Consider the following 14,007-nt stretch of genomic DNA (forward strand, 5'->3'; position numbering starts at 1 on the left):
CGTTAAGAAAATGAATTTGTTTGTGAAAGGTTCACGACAGAAACACAAACAATGTTTTGTTTGACCTGGATTACCAAAAAGGTCAAATTCAACAGTTCAGTCCGGCTGCTAAGTTTGTGTCGGTATATCCATACAATACTCATACATATATATTCTTATTTTACGGTTAATAATTTTGCTTAAATCTATATAACATGATTAGAAAGGTCATTAAAAAGTATTCAAAACATTTAACAAACAAGCATTATCGAGCACAAACCGACGTACAGAACGGTATTATAATTCACCCAATTCAGAATTATACATCAACAATATCACAATAGAAACCCTAAAAACCAATCAAACAACGAAAACATACAAATTCACTTGAGATCCTTCGCGGTAACTCCATACTTCTCCTGCAGCTTCGTAAGCTCCTCTTCCTTCTTCTTCTGGTCAAACTTCTTACTCATCTTCGCGTGCTGATAATACAACACAATCAAGTACCGATTCGCCACATTAAAACCAGACAGATGATCCACTGCCGTCTTCGCATCGTATATGTCTTCGTACACCACGAACGCCGTACCGCGTGTATCCTTATTCGTTCCGATACGTATCTGCCGAATCGCACCGTATTTGCCGAATATGTCGTACATCTCTTCCGATGTGATGTTGAATGGTAAGTTGCGTACGTAGAGGACTCGGTTTACTTCCGGTGGAAGACGTGTGTTGCCCTTACGTAGATTGATTGTCGCCATGAGAGGTTGCTGGTTTGAAGATGATTATGAAAATTAGGGTTTCGGATTTGGGGGTTTTTGAATGAATAAAAATTTTGTTGAGTCGTTTATTTAAAGGCTTTATTTAAACCGCCTTCAACTATACCAAATTATCAAATTTGATCCTTATTTAATATGAATGACAATGAGTCGGGCTTGGATACTCTTAAAGTCATACTTTATTATTAAAATGATAACTCTTCCTCGCACCTTTTTCCTTTGTTTGTGTATATACAAGTACAACTTGAATAAAACAGTTTTTTACGTAAAGTTAAAACGCTATAAAGATTAAATTATAAGTTTATAACTATTTTTTATGATAAATTTATGAAATACTAGATTTTTATGAATATTTTATATAACCCTTTGTGTATGATAATTAACTACCAAAAGTATATATATAAACCTTTTTTAAGGAGAAGATTATAAATATTATATTTCTCTTCTCTTTTTTTTTTTGAACAACCATATACTTAAAAAAATCAAAACATGAACACTAAATAGATTATATAGGATCTTCTGTCATGTTGAACATACACCATATACTCCAGTTTACATTGTAAAACTTTGATCTATTCTTCACCCATAGAAATGAGTTGTCCTTTATATATTCTATTACCCTCAAACTCAATGCTCCTTTGCTATTAAACTCCTTATTGTTTCTGCATATACACAATCATAAAAATAACAACTTTCTTCATATTTTCTAACATCCTTAATTCCCGTCGCACATCAACAATTCAAGCATATCCTTAATCAAACTGAATGAAGATAAAATTGTTATTTTAATCACATATGCCTACCACCCAACTGATTTAACCAACAAAACGAAATAACCACATGATTCTCCGTCTCCAGTGAAAAACCAGAACATGTTAAATAATAGAGACGACAGTGAAACCCAAAATCCAACATAACTGGGACGGGTAATACCCTACCCATTAGACTTTGGGACGAGTTTGGAATTAGTTTTGTATTTTGTTTTCGCGAGTTTGAGATGAGTTTCAGATTTGTAATACACTTGATTCCGACCCGATAACATTGACCAAATTATTGTATTAAAATGGTTATTATTTTACGCCATTATGAAATTAAAATTTAAGAATAAAGATGGTGTCATTAAAGCATATACTATAGAGATGAACACGGTACCATACCGGTACCGAAAATACCGATCCCAAAAAACAGAAATTCTTGGTACCAGTACCGAAATATTTGGTTCGGTACCGAGGGTAAAAAATCGGGAAATGCCGGTACCGTACCGATCCCGAAACTTAGAACTTTGGTACTGACGGTACCAAGTCGGTACCAATTTTAGTGTCTGTATCGGTACCGATTTTGCTCAATATGATGTATAAGTAGTTTGAGCACTCTAATTTCTTTCCACATTTTATCCCTTTTGTTTATTTTATTTTATTCACATGTTTCAAGTAAGACTAGAACTAGACCAAACTAGTACTTGTACAAGTAAAGCGAGTCAAATTTACTTCTGTGATACACATTAGAAATGAAGCACATTTCGAAATGTCAGAAACTAAAGAATTTTTCCCATTTAAACAGTCGCATACTCGCATTAAGCACCGCTATCACATCCATATACAAGCAAGCATGCCTAAACAAAAGCAAAGGTTTAAATACCCATTTCCCTCGGATAAAAAAAGGAAAAAGCTCAATTTATAAAAACTATACTGCTATAAAACTAAATAGGAACTTTATAAAATTTCTGCTTTATGCGTCGATATCGTCATATTGACTGGTTAATAACTTTTGATCAGCAGTCATGGCAGAAGAAAAAACAAAGAGATTATAATGTAGCGCGATGCAATTCCTTCTCTAGCATTGATGTTTCCTTAAATATGGTCAGCTGGATATCCCTTGCAAACTCTGTATACTGAATGCATAAACATCAAGTCATTTGTCAACATACAAACCAATTGTGAATTTGAGAAGGGCCTCAATTCTTTTAGGTGTTAAAAGATCACATAGAATGATAATTATTTAACATCGAAACTAACCGAGACTGCATAGAAAAGAAACGAGTTTCACACCTTTTTCCCACGTTTAGCAACCAACTTTAAATCAGATGCATAGAAACTAACTAAAAATATGTCACCAATTTCAGCCGGTGGCTTCTTTTAAATTGATTGTACACGTAAATTGTTGAGGTGGCATACGCCACATACATAATATATATATATATAGGGGATGGATCTTGCGAGAAGTGATATTACAGCGAGAAGTGAATGCATAACTCCATTAATCCCTAATTTCACTCCCTTTCATATGATGTTACATACATATATGTAGGTTGGTTGTATTTATGTCTTAATTACACATTCAAACCTACCTACAAACATATAAATGTACGAGCCACATTCAAACCTATGTACCTACACACATACAAACATACATACACATATACAAACATACGTACCTACACCAATACACTAAGCACCTACACATAAGAAAGGGAGTGAAATTAGGGATTAATGGACACCTTCACTTCTCGCACTTCTCGTTGTAAAAAAACTTCTGAAATGATCCAATACCTATATATATATATATATATAAACACATTTACATGAACTTAATAAATAATGTATTTTGGACCAAATATGAAGTTGGTTGCTGAAGTCAAGTAAAAAGTGTAAATTTCATTTCTATTTCATGTCGTTTGCTCTAGATTTGAGAACTTTGGTAATATATGATACATAATTACATATAATTTATCTTTGGTACTTACCCGTTCATCACTCATCTTTCTAAAACCCAGCTTCTTGGTCCATATGGACTCGGCTTCTTCAGCAGCAGGAAGCACAAGGAGTTCAACACCCAATGACAACAGTAACTCCTCTATACAAAAGGAGAGAGCTTGGAAATATCCCTGCAACCAAATAAAGATTACAAATACAAATTAGGAATCGTTAAATTCTAACAGACCAAATTTTAACAAACAGAAATACAGCATAAAAAATGAGAAACAATCTAGTCAACAGTGCAATCACCTTCCCTTGGTGTTGTCTAGCGGTAGCCACAAGCGGAAGCTCAGTAACCTCCCGCCCAAATACTCTCAAGAGGCCTGCAGATACAACTACTGACCTGCACATTTATGTCAAAATGACAATTAAGAATAACATGAAGTGGAGACATAATTTGACGCAAAATGGAAGCATCGGATGATAACAAATAAAAGTTGTGGTTTAATAAACATACCCCACCATCAGAACAACACAGTAAATTCCTCCAAACTCTTGCCCGGATATATTTCTCCTGAATATTGAAAAGCCATGATGTAATGAGATGACCCAAAAAGAAAATGGTCGGATCACGATCTATTTTATAAGCCTATTTGGGTATTAAGTATTTATTTGTAAGATCTGAACTTTTTGCACTAACTAGTTTCAACTAATGGTTCATGAAGCCTTTATACTTATATACCTTTGTGCTTTATACACATAGTTGCCTATTAAAAGAGAATGGGTAAACGGCACTGAAACTAAAACATGGTTCAATACAAGATCCTAATGCTATCTTACTGTCATCATCTTATATCACCTAGTAATAGTATACGAAAATGAGGGCAGGAAATTTGTACAATGGGAACCCGAAATCGTGTAGATTTTATGAAAAGGTTGGGTCACCACCCTTGGTGAAAAAAAAATAATTTGCAACATTTTGAGTTTTACTTATCAGTTACATAGATATGCAAACTATATTATATGGTTAAATGTGACTAATATGCTAACCATGGCCTTTGAATAAAATATTAAAAAAACAAAAGCACAACAAAAGACAGCTTACCCATATACCATTACAGGTATGAGATCACGCCCAGATTTTGCAACTATGGGATCAAAACACTCCTGTAAATGAATACCATATAGCTTTAGCAAACCAAATTTTAAAAAGTAAAATAAAACAACAATAAAACTTAGTATTTAACAAAAGCATGGTGTTAAAAAACATTAAAACATATTTGAGCAACATCAACTTTAAAACTGCAACATTTTCATTAAAAATTCTGAAAAACAGAACGTAAACTATCACCACCACTTGGAAAACCAAGATAGCTACTGAATGACACATAAGTTATATAGCAAAGTTGTATAAAAACAGAGGGCTTAACCAGTGAAGAAATGCACTATTTAAAAATTTTTACTGCAAATATAGTTGTGTGTGCTTGCATCGTCTTATCTTGTCTATGTAATGAACTAAGAACATTCGAATTGCGTTCATAAATCTTAAGTGATATTTATATGTATGTCAGTAACTATTAAGAGATAAGTGCCCAACTGGTCTTCAGCCCAATGGTAAGAAACAAACCACCTTACAAGATTGTAAATATAAAAGAAACACATACCCGGAAAATGGCAGCAGCCCTTGACAGCAGTGGCAAATGTTCAGGATAGCGGCTTTTTCCGCTTAACATCCACCACTTAATTTCATCTGGAGCTCCACTAACAACACCTTTCTCAATGTGTTTCTTGTTAATTGTACTCATTATTGAACCTGAAATTACAGCTGCTCCATTGACAACCACATCTTGAATAGTACCATGGATCAAATCACAGTGATCAGAACAAAACCATTTGTCTGGTGGAAGTGCCTGGTTACAGTTTAATAAATTATGCTGAATCTTTAGCTGCCTAAAGAACAAAAATACATCAAGTGTTCAATGACAGTGATGATTTTGTGGCTTACCTTTAAATCACATCTCCCACTATCTCTTAAACAACCAACATGGTACTCCTTCTCACACTAGGCAATACGAAACACAAATGTTGCATTAAATGAACAAAACACAAAAAAAATGGTATAAAAAAAGGATCATGCATATTTGATCACATAACATCACTGTCCGATCGTCAAATTTAGCAACACTAAAATCATGAGCCCTGGTAGAGAAACACAAAAAGCTTAACCCCAATTTATAAAAGTGTGAACATTCAAAACTAATTGGCTAGAGACCCCAATAGCTATAAAATAATTATGACACCTCTATAAAAGAAATAAAAAGGTTACTGAAACTAGATTAGAAACTATTCAACAAAAATGACTATCCAGATATTATATGTAAAATAAAGTAAAGATGTATACTGCCTCCCAACTTGGTTAGTTGAATATTCTAAGATAACAGCAGGACTGTTTTGGCTTAGTACTAGAAGTATATTCATTGTGTTCACCCTTGACAACACAATTAATCATTTACTTCATAACTCATCAAGTCCCAATTTGAATTGTTGCAATAATTGATAATTACAACTGTAGAAGTATTAAGATGACCAATAATGCTAGACTCCATTGCATCGCTATATCCAATAGTAAAATTTACCATTGTGGATATTTATACTACAAAATTCTGCAAGCACCTTTTTGGTCAAGAGAAATTTATTCATGATATCTAACTAAATTAATCATGTTATGCATCACTATTAAGTGGTTATAAGCATCAAAGATTCTACAAAGGCTGTGGCAGTAACAAACCAGAACACCTAAGCCTCTCTAGCAGTCTAGCGTTAATTACATGGCAATATAAATGCATTCTGTGTTTAAAATCCTATTGGAGCAACATCAATCTTCACACGGATAACAAAATAAAGTACATATACCATGTTACCAACACTGCTAGATAAGAGAGATCAACATCATACTAACAGATTAAGATGGACAAGATTATGCCCAGATGAAAAAAGATAGATTCCAGCTGGCATCCACAAACCTGCATATAACACAGCCACCAGCTTCGTACTCTCTGGCTTTAACAACCCGAGTCAGTCGGATGACAATTGGTCTAGACTCTGCAGCAGCTTTTCTACCAGAACCAACATTGTCTCTACAATACGGACAATGCCAATTTTCAGAAAAAACACCCTCCAGTCCCAAACAACCTGCAAGGCAGAGGCTATACATATTATTCCAACATTATTATTAATTGAGTATGAATCATATGTTTAATAAAAATAAAACATAAAGATACCAATATGGCATCTCGTTAACATGAAAAATATACATATGAAAATAAATGAGCTAAATAAGAATGTAAAATTGTTGCAATGAGCCGATAAAGCTCCACCTACATGGAAAGCACGGGGACATCCATCACAAAAGACCAGCTCTCCTCCATCCTCTCCTCCATCTCCACATACTGCACACATATCATCACTCTTGCTGGTAATACTTTGGCCACTTGCAAGTAACAGAGCTATATCATGAAGTGTCAGCCCGTTAGGAATATATATATGGCGATAGCTGCACATAAATGGGCATATTAGATTACATGGTGCACAAAACAATCATATTAGAATTAATTTCCAGAAGACCACTCACGGTTGACGTTTGGCAGCCCATCCAGCATGAGTTTCGAACTGTGAAGGACTGATCTGTGCGAAAGAAATAAATTAATATCAGAGTAATTAAAAGAAACTCTGTTTAACCAGATTATGGAATAAGAAAAAAAAATAACTTTACCTCAGTATCACAATGGCTGCAAAAGATACCATTCCCTTGCTTGTAACCATCAAGTACTTTCTGTAAAATAGTAAAAGTCTTGTATAACAAATGAAACATGCACAATATAAATAGAATATCCAATATTTGATTTAAACAGGATTCACCTTCCCTCTGGCATAATAAGCCAATTCAGTCCCGTCTGGAAGTCCGTTTGGCATAAAAAGTAAACGGTGTAAATCATTATCCCTGTAACCATAGAGAAGAGATTTCTGAGTGTATATGTTGAGGCGAGAGCAAGATAGAAATAGCAACAAGAAACAAACTACAGCTGCCTCACAATATGAAACTTGTAATTTTAATTTAGAGCTCTAAGGGTTAAGTGTATGATAGATAGTTCAAGTTTTTTCACCAGGTAACATATTTTTTTTTAAAATATAGCTGATGAAAAAACCAGTAGTCATTTCCACATTTCTGTCCGAATGAAACTAACCAAATTAAGGTATAGAAAAAATCAAGCTACCTTTTCTTTTGGCCACCTTCAGCACTTCGTTTAGTTTCAACAGCAGAGTTAGATGTGTATGGCCTTGGCCTGCAAAAGAAATGTAAAATCATTGAAGAGATATATGCATGCAATTACACAAGTGATATAAAAAATGATATTGTTTTAACTCTGATACTATTAAGCCAACTGCGAAAAGCATGCACGAAAAATGAGTATAACATGCTAACCGCATGGCATGGACCCTCTCTTGATACCTACGCAAGTTTGAAATTCTAACTATTTTTATGAACACAGTGTACAGTGTACACAGATTAATGTATGCAGGTGAACATTCATACATATGGGCAAAAGGTTGAAAGGGGGACCTAGTAAGTAGTAAGTATGGCTGTATGAGAAAGAAGATTGACACGGATATCATACAGAGCTTCATTCAACAATATGTTTCATAATACCATACAAATTGCATACTTCTCAGTGTCAATCTCTCCCCTCTGTTTTTATAGGGATATCCCTCACCTCCAACATATATGTATTAGCATTGATGCATACTCTCACACACATCTAAAAGTGGTGCAATTTGCATGTGTGTGTGTGTGTGTGAGAAAAAGAGAGAGAGACAGAGAGAGAGAGAAGAATACAGAAAGAACATACCTTTTAAACATGCCTTTCTGCTCTTTCATGGCCTCACTAACATATGTCGGAGGCTCCAAAGCGAAGCTCTTACGATAAGGATAGTATGAACTAAAACCATCTTCTCGTATGTGGCTAGTGCAGCTAAAAGAAAAATAATCAAAACTTATCAAGTTTATAATCTTTAAAACTGTCATTCCCATCTAATAGCATTTGCCATAGTCCACCAATAATCAAGATCAAAAGCCACAAAATTGCAAATGTCGTCCAGTAAGAAGTTGCTAAATTATGAAGAGCAAATAGAGGAACCCAGTATCCAAAAAGTAGTCAGAAAAGTAAATGTATATAGACACCCATGTTCCCAACTTTCAGTTTGATCATTAGTGGGCATTGTCAGAAACCATGTAAATAAACATGTTGGGTGTGGGTGTGTAAAGAGGTAGATAAACACAAATGCTAAGAAATGATGACGAGTCATGCAAACCTTGAATATTTAGGGTCAAATGATTTTAATTTTGTCATGGTGCATGAACGGCATAACCTCTATTCGTTCTCTCCAATTTGCATCAGAAAACAAACCAATATAAGATGTATCACAAAAAGCTTTTTCCATAGATGATTTTAAAGTCGTATATTGACTATAATCTTTAAGGTGCGCACATTAAAAGATATACAAAGAATTAGATTCTCGAAATCCCTTTAGCCTAGAAGCATGACTAAATGCCTAATATTATCAATTTTATAAAACAAAGAGATATAAAGAAAGGATAAATCAACATGTGATTGCCTGATCCCCTCAACCCAAAAAATAAGAAAATACAAAAGGATAAAAGATATTAGAGGGATGGTCTGCACCTTGTTGTTGAATGATACAAATTCATAAGCTTCATATGATGGATGGATGTCGTCTATCTTAGCCCTGTCTGTGTTTATTTGGAGACTCCCTGCAGATTAAAAGAAAATGCAAACAAACTAGAGATATCAAAGAGAAGACTCTCTTAATTTGTTTCTAAGTTGTGGTTTAGGTGTCATATCTTTTGTATGTTTTTGCTTACCTAATACCGATGAACTTGAAGACTCGGTGGTAGTAGTAGAATGCTGGGAATGAATTCTAACATGCTCATTATATAATTCATACATTGATTCTATAATAAACTTCAAGTTCTCCTCCCCCACATCTTTTCCATAACGATCAACAAAAAGTATGTCCAAGTAGGTTTTTTTGTTCCTTGAGTCTAGAACAAAAGCAAAGTAGAACAATAAGTTCATTCTACTCATGCTACCAAAATATCACACCCCGATCAAAGGCGGCGGAACATGCCGGGATGCAACGATTGCTCATAAGCGCATGACGCTATTTAATGCGACAATATTTAACAAACCCATTTCATTTCAAAACATCGAAAATGCCACATAACCAAATATTCATAAGTCAAATATAACAAAATATAGCAAATCAAATATTGTTCATTTTTGCTAATATCCTAACGGTATTTGTGACATTTTCTTTACCGAACTCCATAATCAACCTAGATGCAAACCTGTAACATTTCATAAAATAAAGTTTGTCAACACAAAGGTTGATGAGCAATTCATAAGTTTGAACAATATGTATATAGTAAGAAACGCCACAATCTTGTATACGAAACCACAAATAAATAACAATAATTTGGATAATATGAGGTCGCTAATAAGAATACATTAGCGGCACCGTCTATAAGAGAATACCAAATAGATTCGGATTTCATAAAGTCGTTAATAAGAATACATTAACGGCACCGTGCTATAAGAGAATACCAGATAGTTCACGGATTTATGAATCAACCTTCCAAAAGCGTTAAACACATAAGCATATAATCATGTAAGCATAGAACACCAAATCGAGCATTTATTTAAGTAAAGTATACAATAACGTTTGTGGTTTAAGACTCAAGTATAAAGCATTTGATTTGAATAAGTATGAAATGTCATCCCAAAACAGAAGATAGAAAACGGGGTATGAAGTTACTCACGTTCAATTAATAAACTTGAAAGTTTGATTATTTGGAGATTTGCCGAAACGACGAGTTAACGTATGAAGCCTAAAATAAAAGAAGTCTTGGATTTAGAAGAGTTGCCTTGAAGATCTTTAAATAAAATAATTGTTGCAAAAAGTAAACAATTTAAAGTTCGAGGTTTAAAATGTAACCATTTAAGAATTTATAATAATAATCCCTTTAAAATGTGAGTTTGCTTTAAACCGGGTTAAAGTATCTAACCTTAATATTTACTTAACCAACGTTAAGTAATAAGGTGGGAAAAATGCTAAAATGCAAGTTCCATTGGGACAAAGATACTAAAATGGTTTTTAACGAGTGTTCGGGTTGCCGGTTCGGGTCTTGACAAATGGTCAAACCCAAAGTCAACTTTTCAAAATATTAATAACACTTAACCAAGTATGTAGATCTATTGTATTAGAACTAACTGTCACACCCCATTATAGGCCTAGGAGTATGATCAATAGTTGGTACCATATTTGTAAATAAATCAGAGTAGCGGTTTAATGCGGAAGACTTAATAAACATAAGGATCTTTCTTATAAATATTTATATTACAAAAGAACTAGACGAAAGTCTCGTTTAGTATTTACTTGTTTATATGTTTTACAAAAAGATTATATTTTAATATTTAAACAAAATTATCCGAGTCATCGAATTCTTGAGCTTCTTCGTCTTTACAAGCTCTAATCTTGATTACCTGCAAAATGTTATAAAAATATGTCAGCAACAAATGTTGGTAAATATGATGAAGCTAAAAATATTTTCTTTACTTAGTTACCCCTCGAGACCACGTAAGTCTCCGCCCATCTTGGCTTAGGAATAATCAAGTTATACAATCATCATAAACTCGAGTCTCTACACTAGGTCACCTCAGCAAAACACTGCAGCGTTTCGACGTACTTAGGTACCATAAATATACACAAGGTCATTCTCACTCGAACATACTTTGGTTCGGCCCATCGTGGCTGGAGGTCGTGACCAGGCGTGGTGCGATGTGCCCACCGCATACCACATATGTAAGGATCCAGACAAACGTATACCATAGCCTGAGGGCTAGGTTTATACTCTTATTTACAATGTTTTTAGAGACACGTAGCCTCATGTAAAGTTTTACACATAACACGTTTGTTTGTTTGAAAACAAGTTTGTAAAAGTGGGGCGTATTCACCTTTTCAATGGGATCGGCTCCAACACCGTCCGTGAGTCTTTCTCTTGCTATCTCGCACCTATAGTACGAGTATAACTTTTTTTAGTCGGATACACGATCCGGCTTAAGACCTTTAGTCTTATTTATCTCGATGAACCTTTAGTTCGTAATCTCTTTTTACTTTAAAACCTTTAGTTGAAAAATAATATTAATAAACCTTTAGTTTATTTATAAAACCCGACGTTTCTTCTTCATTAAGAAACGTATTTTCTTTCTTTATTATTTAAGTATACTCATTACACTTAAATAATATATTTCATAACCAAGAATAATCTTATATACTTATATATATATATATATTCATATATATATTATCTTTCTTTTCTTTATTTTCTTTGTTATATCTTTCTTTGTTTATCGAGAATAATATCGACTTGGGGTATTAAGCCTTTATAATATTTTTTTTATTATTTTGGTCGGGCATTATGCCTATCTTGCTTGGCTTAGAAATACCCTAGACACTTGGGCAGCACTTCAACGCCGCTTGCTTTTCAACGCTGACTTTAATCAACACTTTCGCTTCAACACGCTTATCGAACACCAACTCTTTTTAGCACGTACTTCGAGGTAAACGTCGGGACATCGGAGTAGCACCTCCTCTTTACTTGGAACGTCGTCGGAAAGTAGTATGTATATCAAGATGATGACACGGAAAACGAGATAACGGGGCACGGATTTCGAGAGAGATCGTTGACACGTGTTTCGAGGTTTAGAGAGAGATTAGTGAGAGAGTAGTATGTGAAATTTTGTGTGTGAAAAGTGAATGCCCGAACTTGCTATTTATAGGGCTGAAATCGAACCCCATCGCGCTACGCGATGGGCTCCTTGGCTAACCTATCGCGTATCGCGATATAGGTTAGCTGAGTCACTGCGTAGACCTGCCACGTGGCAGGCACCGCGCCACGTGGCGGCAACCGTTGCCACCGTGTGCCACGTGGCACACGTGTCACAGTGTGTCAAATAACCCATCGCGGTACGGATGGGTGTCTCCTCTGAACCTTTCGCGTATCGCGATAAGTCAGGAAAATCAGAATTTACATTTTAGTCCCTGGAGTTTGGAAATTGGCAGAATTGGTCCCTTGACTTTGGAAATTTACATTTTTAACCCGAAATTTACTTGATGTTACACTAACAACGTACGTTAAGCGAGTGTTCGGTTTTGTCGGGCCAACTATGTTATGAGACCAAGTTGGATCCAACATTTCCAAGTACTTAAGGAAATAATTAAAATAAGTTTGTAAACTATTTTTAAGAAATATACAAGTCTTGATAGTTAAAAACACACTTGTGTTTCTTAAGCGAGTAAAATCAGATCGGTTCGGTTTCCATCTCACAACAAGTTCATAGATGGATTCTACATACATATACATCATAGATTTTGTATAAAAATTTACAAATGGAAATATTTAAGTTCTACAACTAAAAAGGTCAACAACAAGTCTTTTTAACAAAAGTTCGGTTTCCATCTCACAAATGAGTTCATAGATGGTCTCCACATACCCAAGACTTATAAATGTGACTAACAAACTAAAATGAGCAGAAGTTAAGCATAAATAATATGTATAAACAAGTTATATAAGCTTTCATATATCAAGAACATGAAGTCCTCCATGAAGCCTTGCCTTACAAGGCCCGAAACCTCACCGGCCGGAACCGGAGAAGTAACCACCAAAGGGAACAAGGGGCGTGATATTATATATACGTTGTACCACCATAAACAAGTATTAATAAGTGTTAGTGCACAGAAAGTTGACACTGTGGATATGTTATCCTGGCATATGTTTTGGATCAGTTATCCTTAGCGTGTGTTCCAGATCCCGTCAGGATCAAGGATCCACGGTACTTATTATTTACTAACGGTTGTTCTCATGTTTAGTCTTATATTTAGCCGGTATAACGGTTAGAAGACTCAGTCTATCCACTAACTTGCAGTCAAGAAGATATTGACGTGTCTGGATCAATTATCCTTCTGAAGAGTTCCAGAGCTATGTCAGGATCATGGATCCTCGGTATTTGGTGCTATTAACGGTTGTTTCTTATATGAAGGCTGATATTTATCAAGTGTAACGGCTAAAAGACCTGGTCTGCCACCTATTTCGCAGCCTGAGTGATGGAGCACGTGGTCAAAGTTGTTGTTACGATTATATTGAAGACATGGCGGATTTTTAGGGATTATTAGTTAATAGTCTTTATTAATCATAACTCCCTTGAGTTATTATCTTATATATATAATGGAGATTGTGATCAGTTAGAGAACACATGTACTATCACACACACTAAGAGCAGAAATACGCATTCTCTCTACACACTAGCTTACTTTGTAATCTCGATCATATACTCCACAACATTTGTAACCACCTTTTATTATCAATATAATCGACGGTGATAGTTTTCACCGTCCGGGGGTTTTTTGTGTCGGAG

General features: G+C 34.8%; 2 protein-coding genes across 3 annotated transcripts; both read right to left on the reverse strand.

Annotated features, from left to right (window-relative positions):
* Nucleotides 1–240: 240 nt before the first annotated feature.
* Nucleotides 241–752, reverse strand: LOC143543880 (splicing factor 3B subunit 6-like protein). The gene has a single exon (XM_077036100.1). It carries the CDS (start codon nt 738–740, stop codon nt 363–365), a length of 378 nt encoding a protein of 125 aa, XP_076892215.1. The 5' UTR covers nt 741–752; the 3' UTR covers nt 241–362.
* Nucleotides 753–2,360: 1,608 nt separating this feature from the next.
* LOC143543899 (increased DNA methylation 1-like) lies at nt 2,361–9,321 on the reverse strand. Of its 2 annotated transcripts, XM_077036118.1 has the most exons (16): nt 9,196–9,321; nt 8,362–8,484; nt 7,729–7,797; nt 7,373–7,454; nt 7,227–7,286; nt 7,086–7,138; nt 6,832–7,007; nt 6,478–6,646; nt 5,596–5,653; nt 5,460–5,516; nt 5,119–5,364; nt 4,560–4,621; nt 3,972–4,028; nt 3,764–3,857; nt 3,502–3,642; nt 2,362–2,649 (listed from the first exon to the last, which is right to left on the reverse strand). In XM_077036118.1, the coding sequence occupies exons 1-16, from the start codon at nt 9,228–9,230 to the stop codon at nt 2,563–2,565; spliced, it is 1,569 nt and encodes a 522-aa protein (XP_076892233.1). In that variant the 5' UTR covers nt 9,231–9,321; the 3' UTR covers nt 2,362–2,562. The 2 variants fall into 2 exon arrangements, with proteins under 2 accessions (XP_076892232.1, XP_076892233.1); XM_077036117.1 differs by lacking the exon at nt 9,196–9,321 and having other exon boundaries at nt 2,361–2,649; nt 8,362–9,160.
* Between the last annotated feature and the right edge of the window lie 4,686 nt (nt 9,322–14,007).

The sequence above is a fragment of the Bidens hawaiensis genome, unplaced genomic scaffold (genome assembly GCF_021521415.1).
Source record: "Bidens hawaiensis isolate Kalapana, Puna unplaced genomic scaffold, B.hawaiensis_p1.1 tig00013347_1, whole genome shotgun sequence".
In the NCBI taxonomy this organism is placed as follows: domain Eukaryota; kingdom Viridiplantae; phylum Streptophyta; class Magnoliopsida; order Asterales; family Asteraceae; genus Bidens; species Bidens hawaiensis.